This window comes from Syngnathus leptorhynchus, chromosome 5 (genome assembly GCF_054491065.1).
Source record: "Syngnathus leptorhynchus isolate UIUO chromosome 5, UIUO_Slep, whole genome shotgun sequence".
In the NCBI taxonomy this organism is placed as follows: domain Eukaryota; kingdom Metazoa; phylum Chordata; class Actinopteri; order Syngnathiformes; family Syngnathidae; genus Syngnathus; species Syngnathus leptorhynchus.
The window spans coordinates 16,760,270-16,773,347 of NC_141199.1; the positions used below are offsets into that span (position 1 = coordinate 16,760,270).

At 44.4% G+C, this 13,078-nt stretch overlaps 4 protein-coding genes across 4 annotated transcripts; 3 read left to right on the top strand and 1 right to left on the bottom strand.

The window, feature by feature from the left end:
* Positions 1-129: 129 nt before the first annotated feature.
* Positions 130-5,506, bottom strand: tapt1b (transmembrane anterior posterior transformation 1b). Its single transcript, XM_085912003.1, has 14 exons — positions 5,280-5,506; positions 4,835-4,965; positions 4,565-4,683; positions 4,158-4,320; positions 3,944-4,079; positions 3,693-3,790; positions 3,306-3,375; positions 3,125-3,205; positions 2,938-3,047; positions 2,466-2,525; positions 2,016-2,084; positions 1,854-1,930; positions 1,572-1,747; positions 130-1,469 (listed from the first exon to the last, which is right to left on the bottom strand). The coding sequence occupies exons 1-14, from the start codon at positions 5,449-5,451 to the stop codon at positions 1,204-1,206; spliced, it is 1,728 nt and encodes a 575-aa protein (XP_085768129.1). The 5' UTR covers positions 5,452-5,506; the 3' UTR covers positions 130-1,203.
* A 633-nt stretch (positions 5,507-6,139) lies between these two features.
* Positions 6,140-7,348, top strand: clrn2 (clarin 2). The gene is made up of 3 exons (XM_085913011.1): positions 6,140-6,392; positions 6,560-6,739; positions 6,821-7,348. The coding sequence occupies exons 1-3, from the start codon at positions 6,140-6,142 to the stop codon at positions 7,087-7,089; spliced, it is 702 nt and encodes a 233-aa protein (XP_085769137.1). The 3' UTR covers positions 7,090-7,348.
* Positions 7,349-7,724: 376 nt separating this feature from the next.
* lap3 (leucine aminopeptidase 3) lies at positions 7,725-10,915 on the top strand. Its single transcript, XM_085913032.1, has 12 exons — positions 7,725-7,936; positions 8,064-8,179; positions 8,530-8,584; positions 8,660-8,925; positions 8,996-9,160; positions 9,359-9,517; positions 9,583-9,707; positions 9,930-10,018; positions 10,105-10,207; positions 10,344-10,423; positions 10,534-10,646; positions 10,716-10,915. Exons 1-12 carry the CDS (start codon positions 7,841-7,843, stop codon positions 10,900-10,902), a joined length of 1,554 nt encoding a protein of 517 aa, XP_085769158.1. The 5' UTR covers positions 7,725-7,840; the 3' UTR covers positions 10,903-10,915.
* A 38-nt stretch (positions 10,916-10,953) lies between these two features.
* med28 (mediator complex subunit 28) lies at positions 10,954-12,961 on the top strand. Its single transcript, XM_085913033.1, has 4 exons — positions 10,954-11,297; positions 11,472-11,538; positions 11,627-11,739; positions 11,868-12,961. Exons 1-4 carry the CDS (start codon positions 11,139-11,141, stop codon positions 12,069-12,071), a joined length of 543 nt encoding a protein of 180 aa, XP_085769159.1. The 5' UTR covers positions 10,954-11,138; the 3' UTR covers positions 12,072-12,961.
* Positions 12,962-13,078: the final 117 nt, after the last annotated feature.

The following is a 13,078-nucleotide window of genomic DNA, read 5'->3' on the forward strand; positions in this document are numbered from 1 at the left end:
TTAGGTACACCCGATCGAATTCCGATGCAGTTTTAAAAAAAAGTCTTAGTTCCAGAAAACATGGAAATATGGATGGAAATTGAATTTTAATGAGAATGCACAATATTTATATTTGGCAAAAAAAAATTAAGATGAATACAATACAGCAAAAGTAGACAACCGTGTGCCGTCATTTCATTAGTGGCTAGCCACTGCAATTGTATAATAATAATAATAATAATAATAATAATAAACTGGCCCATTTCTAGAGATGAATTTCCCTGTATATTATTCCTAAAAGATTTGTTCATGTTTGACAACAATTATTTATTGCACTGCATCAAAGTTAAAATTTGTTTGTCCACTATTTTGAACAGCTGTAACTTTAATGCAGTGCAGTTGTACACTACTTTAAAATGCAACTACAATACTAAACATATTACTGGGTGAAGTGTATTAAGATGTAACACCAAAAACATTCTAAAACATACTTTTTATTCTTGTTGTGTTCAGAATATATCTCACACGCACACATTCACACACAATGACTGAGCAAGAAGCAAATCAAGAAGCTATCAGTAACTTTGCTCATTTAGTTAAGTAATCAAAGAGGCAGCAAGTAAAAGATGAGATTGATGCATTTAGGTACAGTTGGTATAAAAAGTGTACACACCCTTGGATAGGGCTCAGTCACAATCCTCTGCAAATGATTACTGTACCCTTAAAAATGATGATACTATCTACCCCCCCACCCGGCCGAACAACTGCTAGCTTTTCCAGGCCGAGTGAAACGGGCTAATGACTCAGTAAAATGTTAAAAAAAATGGCATCAGGATTCCAGTTTGTTAAGACAAGCCTGCCACTTCAGTAAAAACATCAAATTTGTTCACTAGAAATAAAAAAAAGTTTAAAAAAACAAAAGATAAAATCAGTTCTTTCTTAAAACAATTGCCAACTGTGGATTGTGCTTTTTAAAAAAAAAAAAAAAAAAAAAAAAAAAACCCCACACACAGCACAGCTGTAACCTTGACAGCAACAAATTCACATCTCTGGATTCCGGGACTGCTGTCTTAAGCAGGTCGCGCAGCAACCGGCAGCGGGTCCGGCGAACCCCGGTGGGCTCTTTGCGTCGGGCCGGCAGGTGATAACAGCTTAAAGCCTCTGCTGGTTTGTGTCTGTAATAAATTAATAAATACTGATCGGTCGCCGCCTCCCTTCCGGAGTTCAGTCGATGCGGTTGCCACAGATGGTGAAGCGATCGATTTCCAGTAAGTCTTTCTTGGGGGTCCGAGGAGCCAACACCTCCTCGTCCAGGCCCGTGTCCGTGTTGATGATCTTGATGAGGTCGTTCTCCTCGTCGGGGGTGGTGAGGAAGACGTCGGAGTCGCTCTTGGGGATGGCGGCAGCGGGGAGGGCGGTGCTCTCTGCCACGTAGGCCGGCTGCGGGCTGACTGACGCCAAGGGTATTCCGGATTTGTCCGTCGTTGGTTCTGTGGGAACGATTGCGGGTTTTAGGAACGATGTCCGTGCCGGTTGAAGCAGAGATGACTCAATTGGACGCATTAGCTCCTATTAAACGTCGGTGACGGTACCTTGTTGCGCCGAGGCAGTGTGAGGTGGCTTGGCGCGGTGAGCCCGCGAGTTGACGCGACTGGAGACGGCCGATGGCGGCGGTTCGAAAAGTTTCTCCTCCATATTTGCGTCTTTGACAAAGGCGCACGACGTGCCTAGCAGGACGATGCTGTTGAGCACCTTCAGAGTGATCAGCCTGCTCGCAAAAAAAAACAACAACAAAAAACGCACGGGTTGAATGTGCCATTCTTAGAATACAAAATAATAATAATAATAAGAGCACCAAGGCGGCGGACATTTACCCAAAATAGAAAAGCAGGACACACATAAAGGAGAGCGAGCCCTGGATCTTCACTGAGCTGCTGACCACGCGGATCAGCTGGGTGAAGAAATGTGTGCAATAAAATTTACACTATATCACGAATAAATACAAGAAATAAACTTTTATGTTTGAGGCTACTGACCAGAAGTGCTAGAGGGAGCGGAATGAAGCCCATTCTCCTGGACACAGAATCACTGTAGTCTGTGTAAGCCTGTCAAATAACAAATAGAGATGCTGGATCAAAATCGTGATGCCGCTGGGTATGAATTAATTATAGTTAAAACATTTACATAATGAATATTCATAATTGCAACATCGGAATAATCGTAAAGACATTATTATTAATATCCAAGGCACTAAGTTTATCTGTACAAGGAAACCATACTTGATTTTAAAATAACTAATATATATATAACATATTTTGTTGTTTCAAAAAAAGTTCTTATTATTTTTTTGTGATTGTGATTTCACCCTGATTCATATTTTTTTAGCAGCCCTAGTATAAATGCTTGGGTTGGCTTTGACCCAGCAGCTTTAAATTGACTTCATTTAAAACACACACATGCACACACAATTTCCTGTAACATCTCACGTTTTTCTGTCGACTGCTGACCAGGTCGAAGGCGAGACTGGCTCGGTACTCCCCGTAAACCTGTGACAACGATATAGGCAAAATAACAACAGTGACACAATCGCCATCAAAAGAAATAAAGTTTTGGTGTGCTTAGTACGTCGTACATGGAATTTAGCATTAGCATCACAGCCCGGTCTGTGGTTAGTTTATCTGTCTCACAATCAAGAGGTTCTGGGTTTGAATCCCGGCAGCTTCATATTAGTAACCGAGAATGTGTCGATTGTGAAAGATGGACTCCAGGTTTTATCGTGAGTGAGATTTGAGTGATTAGCTTTGACAGCGTGGAAAATAAGGTGGCTAATCCCTTCCTGTGTCAGTGGGTCCCATTGCATAAGTGTGCAGCAACCCATCAACCATTCAGAAAGAACCACTCGGGTGATGACAACATGGAATAATGGAACATCCCGAGTGTGAGCTTCTTGGCACTCACGTCGGCGCTGATGTCGTTGAATTTGGTGATGAAGGCGTGCTTGACCACGTCCACCGCCATCTCTGAGGCAATCACCATGGCCACGTCGGGAAACAGCACCCACAGGTGATCTGAAAGGAAAACAACAGCTTGGCTGTTTTGACAGCTTGTCCAAAATTGCGCAATGCGCCTTTGTGGAGATGCTTACCGGGATTCCAGGAGAACTGCTCCATGTTCCTCAGGCAGACGATGAGTAGGAGGATGTAGTTGGTGAACCTTTCTTTTATGTCTGAGGGCAACATACAATACAAAAGAAAATGAATCCCCTGCGTAGACAGACGTGCCCCACCTCCAATTGACCTTTTGGGTTCATCGTGGGATTCACTTACCGCTGTTTGACATCTGGAACAGGTTGTTCTTCTCGAATTTCTTGAAAACGCTTCCTTTGATTTCCACAAACTGCAAGGAGACAAAATGAACTTCACACCCACTGTTAACAACATTAGGTATTTTGTTGTTGTTGTTTTTTTACTTTGTACTTCTGCAATCTACACTGGTGGTCAGTTTGTCTGATTTTAAGGTGACTTTAGTTTCATCCGGCCAAAGAATCTCGCTACAATTATTATTATTATTTTTTTTAATTGTCTAGCACTAAATGAACTAAGTCCGTAACCATTTAAAAATGAATGTGCATTTTGTTTCAGTTTTAATCCATTCTAAAAAAAAACAACAAAAACAAAAACACCTAAGCTAATGTGATGAGCGGTACGACTCACATTATTGGACATCATGATGGTCAGGAGCGATTTGTTATGGGAGTTGAAGGCGACGTTGAGCGTCGTAGCCTGAACCATAATGAGGATTGCGTGCAGAACTGACATCAAGCAAATTAAGGAGGAAATAAAACAAGATACTATTAGAGAACACAAATAAAAGGGATGTCCCGAACCAATCCCAAGATCAGAAATTGATATTTTGTTCCGAATTTTTTTGGCCGACAGTCAGGGAGACAAATAGCAAAGGATACAGACGTAGAGCACAGCCATGAGGAAGTGCGGGATGACGCCTATATGCGCCCGCTTCTTCTCTTTGGGCTCCGTGGCCGTCCAGTACAGCGCATCCAGAATGTCCTGGCCGAATGATGAGAAGAGGCGGTCGGCCACCTGCACAAAAACGGAGCAGGACGGAGGTGATGAGGCTAGGCGCCGCCGTGACGATGATCGTCGTCTTTCTGGGAGTACCTCCAGCATGTTGTAGATGATGTAGAGCTTGATGACAGACTGGCCTCGAATGAGGTGGTACATCATGGCGTAGTCCACGTAGCTCATCATGGAGTAACACAGCACCATGATGAAGCCTTTCAGGACATCGCACACCTGGGCCGGCTGGAGGAGGCGTCCACCGCTATAGCATGAGACCAAGTTACCTACTGCCCTCTATAGGCAACGAATAATAATACACTCCAAGGTTCAGCTGATGACATGGGTACAATTAATGCAGAGTGAATTTGGAGATTTGATTCCAGAAGCATTGGGAGAAAACTGATTGAGGGCCTACTATAAACTTTTATGTTGAATTACTTTTTACCATATCCTCCTTATATCACGTTTTTTTGATATTATATTGATGAAGTTTTTTTTCCCCTTACCCAAGACCACAGCACGGCAGTGTGAGAAACTGCAGGAGTGCCAGCAGCACTCTGAGGGGCAACAGCGTGAAGATGTAGAGAAAGGCATCCAGGCAGAGGAAGAAGCCAAATGTCATCAACTAAACCAAAAAAAAAAAAAAAAAGACGTGTGCGGTCAACTCTGAGTTGAGCGGAACCAACTCTTGTGATTCATGCAGTTATTATGACAAAAGCTAGCAGTTAGCATAGCATCTTGTATTTCATATTCTACAATAAAAAGTTTCGGCTCACCTTCTCCAGCTCCTTGGGGATGCGGAGACAAGTGTAGACCTTCTCCCTGCGCTCAGTGTACTTGGCCTCGTTGTGCTCCAGGAAGTAGCCCCTGGTGAGCTCAGTGGTTACAAACCTGATCAGGGACAGATCTGCACAAACATACATGCAGCATGGAGTCAAATTAATGACAACATTTTTAAATTTGCACAACAAGTGAGTGCACTGGACAAACAATAAACAGTCCAGTGTTAATGTGCCATGTTATGAGTCTGGTCGCAGGATATCGGAACTACTGCTTAATTTAACGGGATGATAAAATCAGGTTATCAGAATTAGGGTCCAAAGAACTATTAGGGTGCACTAACGTCGACGTTCCCCACTCCTACCCCTCCATCGGCTTGCTATTGCTGTCAAACTGAGGGGCTATTCCTAGTAGCCCCCCCAGCCGGACGAGCTTTCCCACCTGACAAATTGCGTTTCTTTTCCTTCCCGGTGACATTTTTGTCAGTAAACCGCAAGCCATCCGTGCCACCGTCCTTCCACTTGGCCCTACTAGTCCTCAACGTTCTCCCGGCGCTCTCCCTGTCCTCTTTGTCGGGATCGTCCGCCAGACCCGTCGACTGCGAGTCCGCCATCTTTACAGCGACACTTGCGCGCTGCCTGGTCGACTGACGTCATGCGTAGCGCAATGACGACATCACGCACACCACGACGCTTAGTGATCGCCCACAGTAGTTGAGTACTTTTTAAGAAAATAATAATTTGTATGAAACGACAAATCGGAGAATAGAAAAATAAAAAAAATATATATCGTCAATCATTTTGAAATTCCTTCCTTAATGTTTCTAGCCATCGGTGATTACAATTTTTTGACTTGTAACTGAAAAAAAAAAAACTTAAATATTGAAAAACCCCAATCTACGTCCATATAGGGGTGCAATACATTTGTAACCTTTGGGATTCGAGTGAACACAATTACCCAAGCGTGTATGGTTTTTATATTGGTATTGTGCCTAAAGGTCACCAATTAAATGTCTCCCAGAGGCAATTTGCTGTTTATTGCCTTGCATAAAGAGCAGCGTGGCGCAAGTAGGATAGAGTTTCCCTCCGGTAAGAGATCCTTTTGACCGCCATAGATTCGGTTTCTACCTCCTTAGTTACGAGCGTGCCAACGTCTTTCGTTTTTCATGACAACTATTCCTTTTTCTAATTCAGTCAGTCGGATAAACTAATGCAGGAGGTAGCCGGCGGCGCTCGGCTGCGGTCGCTGCCCGGCGCGGTGATCCCTCTCCCGGGACAACACGCAGGGCTGGTCGTCGTAGGATGCCTTCGCTGTGGAAACGGATAAGCTTCTCGGCGGCCTCGGTGCTCTGCGTCGGATCCGTGGCTCTCCTGCTGGGGGCTCTGTCCACGGAGCGCTGGGTCACTGGGCGCATCTTGTGCAAAACCGGCGTCGACATTGTCAACGCGTCCCACCCGGAGTTGGAGCTGTTCACCGGGGACGTTTACTACGGTCTGTTCCGCGGAGGCAAGACCAAGAAATGCGGGCTCGGGACCAGGCGCTCCAAAATCCACAGTAGGCTAAAACTCTTTCGACAAGGTTGCATGCATGGCAAAAGTCTGGAGTCTAATTTCTGTCACAAAAACGAGTCAAACATCGACCACCGTTTCTTTTATTCCAAAGCATTTTCCAACATTGTGACCGAGAACTTGTACACCTCAACCCATGTGTGTGTCCTGCAGTTTTTCCAAATCTGGTGCGCACATTGAACGGCGGCCTTCACATGATGGTCATCCTCTTCCTCCTGGCAGCCATGTTCTTCGCCCTGGTCAGTCTGTCCTTCAGCATCTACAATGCACGGAAGGTCCCCTACCAAAGCATCAAGGGTCACAAGGGACTCTACCTGTGGAATATAATGGCCGGTACGTGATGAACAAATTGAGCAAATAGAAGTTTTCTCATAATTGTTCAGCTGTTCACATTCCCCGCTGTTGTGCCTCCAGCTGTGTTCGGTTCCCTGGCCGCCCTCTGCTTCCTGGCAGCCATGAGGCACCACCGCCTCACAGAGCACGTGGTCAACTACCGGGAAAATTTCTTCACGTTGGTCGTCCTGAATGATGAGCTTGACTGGTCTTTCTGGTTGAGCGTGGCCAGCGTGGCCACTCATCTGTCAGTGTGCGGGGTGGTCGCCCTGAGTCGGGTCAAGCTGCCCAAAGCAGAGGTCAAGGTGCCAGAGCAGCCCACCATCTCCTCGCTGGATTTGCTCTACTGACAGTTCAAGTAAAGAAGGTGCCAGTAATTGAAACTTGCCAAGAAGACAGGATGTTACATGAGAATTAGATCGGATTTCCTGCCAGTTGATTGTGATAGGCTCACATTCATGATCTGAGGATGACAATGTGAGCCAAATGGCCAATATTAATGCCCATAATGACATAGTTACAGACGAGAGCACAGAAAAGAACAGAAAACACTTTTTTTTTTTTTAAATATCTTTTTGCATGTTGTTGTCTGTGTATTAGCTTTAAAAAAAGTGTCAATTTTTTATTGTTGTTAGAGTTTTGCTCAGGAAGCAAATTTTGTATCTTAAGTAGCTGCTGACACAGTTCAAAATACACTTGTAACCATTTATTATTATTATTATTATTATTATTATTATTATTATTATTAAATTGGTTAGTCTGCGTGGTACGTGTGTTTTATCCTGGTTTAAGAGAACATTTATACCAATAAAAATTTGGTGGCACACAAATAAAATCTTTCATTAAAATTCCTGTTTTAATTTCTGATATATTTTTATCTAACCGACTGGATAGACAAACCATTTAGAAACATTTAATTGAAATAGTTATTACGTGGGCTTTTTTTTTTTTTTAATCATTTTATCAGTCGCTCGTTGATGACGTCACAACAAGCGACCTCTTCCGCGCGGATCGCCTTCCAGCTTCTGAGTGCGACCTTTAACGCCGCGTACCGTTGTAATTTTGTACTTTGTCCCCACACATGATCCCGAGATATCGAATATGTTCCTTATGAGGAAAGCCGCCGTGGTGACACTCTCACGGAACACATGCTGTCGGACATTTTGTGCCTCCAAAAGTCTCAAGATGGAAAGAAAAGTGAGTGACAGGAGTCCGGAGAAAATTCAACATTTCATAAACTCTTCTTTTTTTTTCAATGCCTGTGTCGCCTCTTTCCAAAAATATTAGATAAGATGAATTAAAATGTGTATTTTGCCCTCCGCAGGGTTTGGTCCTGGGAGTTTTTGAGAAGAAAGAAGAAGAAGGCAGCCATCATTTGACTGACGCAGCAGCAACTTTTGACCGCCAAGTGTCTGGAAAATTGTCCGAATTACTGAAAATGTAAGTTTCTCTACACCAACATTTTTTTTTCAAACGTTCATAATTCTAAAATTAATGATAATAATTACTGACATTAGTCCAATTATTATAACACTGCAGCGTCATACTTTCTCTTCAAGTTGAAAGTGATACCAAATGTTTTAACCTTATATTACCTAAATATTTCTTTTTGTTTCTGTTTTTTACTGGTTGAGGGAAAAAATGACTTAAAGCAGATTGTTGTGCCATCATTGTCTCATTGATTAAACTTTACGATACGGACTCAAGTTGTCGAGATATTCTGATTTAAATTTCCCCTTGGACTCCTTGCTTCAGTGTGAAGGAAACAATTGCACAATATGTCTTTGCAGTTCTGGACCGTCGCTCAAGAAAGGCAAAAGCAGAGTATTCTATGGAGTCCACAAGGTGGGCAATTAATCATCTGTAGAAAAAAAAAACCCGGTTCATAACGAGTGTAATCATTTGTTGTTTGTCGTCCAGGACTTCCCGTGTGTTGCCGTGGTCGGTCTGGATGATGTCACGGCCGGCGTGTGCCAAGCAGAAAACTGGGACTCCGCCAAGGAGAACATCCGCACGGCTGTGGCGGCCGGCTGCAGGGTTCTCCAGGACCTGGATGTGAGCCATGTAGAGGTGGATGGCTGCGGTGACCCTCAGGCGGCAGCAGAGGGCGCCTTACTGGGCCTGTTTCAGTACGACCAGCTGAAATCCAAGAAAAAGCCCAAAGTGACTGTGCAGCCTCATGCCAGGTACGACCAGGAGTGTCGTTTATTCATGTATTCATCTCAACGTATGGAATTCATCTGTGGTTGCGTTTAGTTCTGACGTGGCAGCGTGGGAGAAAGGAGTGCTGTACGCCGAAGGCCAAAACCTAGCCCGCCTCCTCATGGAAGCCCCAGCCAATCACATCACTCCCACCGTGTTTGCCAAGACCATTGAAGAGCGGCTGGCGCAATATGGCGACCGGGTCGTAGTCCATAAACGGTACAATATTTATGACTCATTATTGTTATTATTCATTTGAGCTGAAAAGTGAAGGTAACAAAGTCATTTTCAAATACAGTATTTGTTAGAGGTAAGTGACAACCAAATAAATTCTCACCCATGCAACAAGATTATAAATTCTTACTGAAGTGTCACTGGTTGAGTTGCGGTGTAGATGTGGATTTTGTCTCTCCTCAGATCTCAGGCGTGGATCGAGGAGCAAGGGATGGGCGCGTTTCTCAGTGTGTCCAAAGGCTCGGAGGAGCCCCCGGTCTTCCTGGAGCTGCACTATCGGGGCTCACCCGACAGTACCCAGGCCCCGCTTCTTCTGGTGGGCAAGGGCATCACCTTCGACAGGTAGGCTGCCTCAAACTTACCCTGACAATTCGTACGTTAACGTATGATTTATCTTCTCTTTGTAGCGGCGGCATTTCTCTGAAGCCTTCCGCTTCCATGGATATGATGCGAGCCGACATGGGCGGAGCCGCCACCGTGTGCGCCGCGGTCGTAACGGCGGCGGCCCTCAAGCTGCCCGTCAACCTCATCGGTGAGTTGAGCTCTCTTTGTCATACATGGCACATACTCTGGTTGAAATCACTCTGTGTTGTTATCATGACAATGATTTGATCAGATTTAAAAACACATGTTTCTATTTTCATCCTTTTATTCAAAAACAGGACATCGTTAGTTGTCTAATGTTACACTTACATGAAGGAAGTTTCCCATAAATGGGCCTCTTCGTACTTTACATTTTTTGTTCCTACACCAGGCCTAACTCCGCTGTGCGAGAACATGCCCAGCGGCAAGGCGACCAAACCAGGTGATGTCGTAACGGCAAAGAATGGGAAAACCATCCAGGTCGGTGGATATTTTGAGAACGATGTGGTTGAAACGTCGAGTAAATGTTCATTGTGAAAGGCTTGCACGTGTCTCTGTACGCACAGGTGGACAACACCGACGCAGAAGGTCGGCTCGTCCTCGCCGACGCGCTCTGTTACGCACATACGTTCAACCCCAGGGCTGTTGTTAATGTTGCTACGCTAACAGGTGAGATTTTAGGGCTTCCGACACCACCACCTTCAAAACTCATTCACCAAAACACCCATTTAGTTTCATATTTAATATCTGCTGGTACCCGCCGATTTTTAAATCCCCCACATACAGTACAACTGTATTTTTTCAGGCGCCATGGACGTCGCGCTGGGCTCGGCGGCGACGGGAGTCTTCACCAACTCTGATTGGTTATGGGATCAAATGCACACGGTCTCACACACACACACACACACACACACACACACACACACACACACACACACACACGGATGGATATTTCCAAAGTTAGATGTTGACAAAAGTGTGTGTTGTCTATGTAGGCCAGTATCGTGACAGGCGACCGAGTGTGGCGGATGCCTTTGTTCCAGCATTACACCAGACAGGTCACGGACAGCCAGCTGGCCGACCTCAACAACATCGGCAAATACAGCAGGTACGTAGCAGAAACAGAAAAGTAGGAAGCCTTATATTCTCAAACGGCCTCCGATTTGGTTCCCGGTAGGTCGGGCGGCGCGTGCACGGCGGCGGCCTTCCTGAGGGAATTTGTCACGTCGCCGCACTGGGCTCATCTGGACATCGCAGGAGTGATGAGCAATAAGGATGAAATCCCGTACTTGAAGAAGGGCATGTCGGGAAGGCCCACGCGTACCCTGGTGGAGTTTGCAGCCGCGTTGGCACACAATAAATGAGCGAATTTGTAAAGTTGCAGTTGTTCCTTGAGTATTAAAAAGGATAACCAGGCTGCAATGGATGCCAAAATAATACGAAACAATATAAAATATCCGAATCTGATTTGCAAGCTATGAATTCAAAGCTTTTCCACTTGAGTCTCAGGGAACGTTGACCCCACCAAGGTGGCGGCTCAAGAGCCGCGTTCACGCATGCGCGTGCCGAATCCGGAAGTCATTCACACTCTGTCTCGGCAATGGCGTCGTCCATGAGCGGAATGTTCCCCGGACAACAGCCGCCAAGCGCGCACCCTATAGCCGGCGTCGGTGGCCCAGGCCAGCCCGGTTTTCCCGTTCCGGGAAACCGGAGCCAAGGAAGCAACACGCTGGTGGACGAACTGGAAGCTTCGTTCGAGGTGAGACTGTTGTTTGAACAAAGAAAAAAAAGATAGCCTGGAGTGCTAGCTAGTTTTAGCATAGCTGTCGCTCGTGTCTTTAACCTAACTTTACTGTTTCTTTTTAAGCTAATGCAATAAGTTTTATTCACTGCAAAATACTATAAAAGTGTAATCAATTCCTTTATTCCTCAGGCCTGTTTTGCATCGTTGGTAAGCCAAGACTACGTGAACGGAACTGACCAGGAGGAGATCCGAACCGGTTGGTGAAGGCTTTTCTTGATTTGAAACATTAATCTCACGTCTCTGAATATTAGAAAATTCAAACTATTAGTTTCTGGTTGTTCCAGGCGTGGACCAGTGCATCCAAAAGTTCCTGGACGTGGCCCGGCAGACAGAATGCTTCTTTTTGCAGAAGAGGCTTCAGCTCTCAGTGCAGAAACCTGAGCAGGTGGTCAAAGAGGTACTGAATTATAATTAATATATTAATACTAGAACATAACAAAAAAAAATACAAGCATGTTATCAGCCAAGATTAATTGCATGTTTTTGGCTGGCAGAATTAAAACATACTCTGAATTTGTCTTCCAGGATGTGTCTGAGTTGCGCAATGAACTCCAGAGAAAGGAGATGCTGGTGCAGAAGCACTTGTCCAAGCTGCACCACTGGCAGCAAGTGCTGGAAGACGTCAGCGTGCAGCATCGCAAGCCCAGTGACCTACCGCCGCCTGGACCCCTGGCCTTCCTGGAGCAGGCCTCAGCCAGCTTGCCTCCCGCACCTTTAAAGCCAAACTAATGGGATGGACTCTTGTGGATTACTCGCACAAGTTAAATCAAACTTGAGAAAGTATACGGAACTGGAAATTTGCAGTATGCGTTATTACCTCTGCCAGGGACAAATCATACAAGGATCGCTATTGGTTGTACGTTTGAGGAAGGAACAAAGTGTGGAGATGTGCGTGGACCAGCCCACATTTTCGGTGCTGCTTGACTTTTGGAAGCTTATGTTTTTGGTTGCATTAAGGCCAACGATTGAGCTACAAGTGTGAATTATTTACAAAAAACAAACAAAAAAGTAGTAGCCAGTTAAATCCTGATGCAAGACCAATGCTGTAGATAGAAGAGAATTGTTGTAAAAAAAAAAAATTCTCCTATAATTGCAATTTTTTTCTCATCAGATTTCTTTTCCCCTCCCAAAATATGATTGCAACTTCATTATTTTCACAAAAAATATGTACACGTATTAACGACGAAGATTTAAAGGCGAATATCTTCAGTGTGCCTGAACGAGCTCATGCTGACACTGATAGCATCTGCGTGTTTTCTTTTCTTATTTTTTTTTCTGACATCATGCCGCCTCAGATATGTTGGGTGACTTCACACCATGACAGACTTGTACTGGCCGTCTTCACAGCTATCGTCTGTCTCAGTTTGCAATCACAGATGGATGAGAGGATAAGTCCAACTGTTTGACTTGATTTATCTCCCTTTTAGTCATTATAATGTGTCATGGTACATTTGTGTGAATTATTTTTTTTTTTTGCTATTCTCTTTGTATTCATAATACAGTATTGTGATTATTTTTGCCCACTATCCATTTTCCAAGGTCAAAAAAAGCATTTTTTTTCCACTCTTATATATATATTAACTTATCACTGAATAAAAGCTTTGTAAATTTTCTTTTAATTTTTTTGTCTGAGTATTCTAATTTATTTTTATGTTTGTTTTGCCGTATTATTGGATTAAATGAGTACAGGTTTGCCTATAATGAGGTTGCTCCCTAACTGTATCTGTCCTCCACCT

Coding starts and splice junctions, on each gene's coding strand:
- clrn2 (XM_085913011.1), top strand. CDS start 6,140: ATGCCTTCGCTGTGGAAACGGATAAGCTTCTCGGCGGCCTCGGTGCTC. Junction 6,393..6,559: donor CAGGCGCTCCAAAATCCACA/GTAGGCTAAAAC, acceptor TGTGTCCTGCAG/TTTTTCCAAATCTGGTGCGC. Junction 6,740..6,820: donor CCTGTGGAATATAATGGCCG/GTACGTGATGAA, acceptor TTGTGCCTCCAG/CTGTGTTCGGTTCCCTGGCC.
- med28 (XM_085913033.1), top strand. CDS start 11,139: ATGGCGTCGTCCATGAGCGGAATGTTCCCCGGACAACAGCCGCCAAGC. Junction 11,298..11,471: donor AACTGGAAGCTTCGTTCGAG/GTGAGACTGTTG, acceptor TTTATTCCTCAG/GCCTGTTTTGCATCGTTGGT. Junction 11,740..11,867: donor CTGAGCAGGTGGTCAAAGAG/GTACTGAATTAT, acceptor TTTGTCTTCCAG/GATGTGTCTGAGTTGCGCAA.
- lap3 (XM_085913032.1), top strand. CDS start 7,841: ATGTTCCTTATGAGGAAAGCCGCCGTGGTGACACTCTCACGGAACACA. Junction 8,180..8,529: donor TTGTCCGAATTACTGAAAAT/GTAAGTTTCTCT, acceptor ATGTCTTTGCAG/TTCTGGACCGTCGCTCAAGA. Junction 9,518..9,582: donor AAGGGCATCACCTTCGACAG/GTAGGCTGCCTC, acceptor TTCTCTTTGTAG/CGGCGGCATTTCTCTGAAGC.
- tapt1b (XM_085912003.1), bottom strand. CDS start 5,451: ATGGCGGACTCGCAGTCGACGGGTCTGGCGGACGATCCCGACAAAGAG. Junction 1,931..2,015: donor CGCTCCCTCTAGCACTTCTG/GTCAGTAGCCTC, acceptor TTCTTCACCCAG/CTGATCCGCGTGGTCAGCAG. Junction 1,748..1,853: donor GTCCTGCTTTTCTATTTTGG/GTAAATGTCCGC, acceptor TTTTGCGAGCAG/GCTGATCACTCTGAAGGTGC.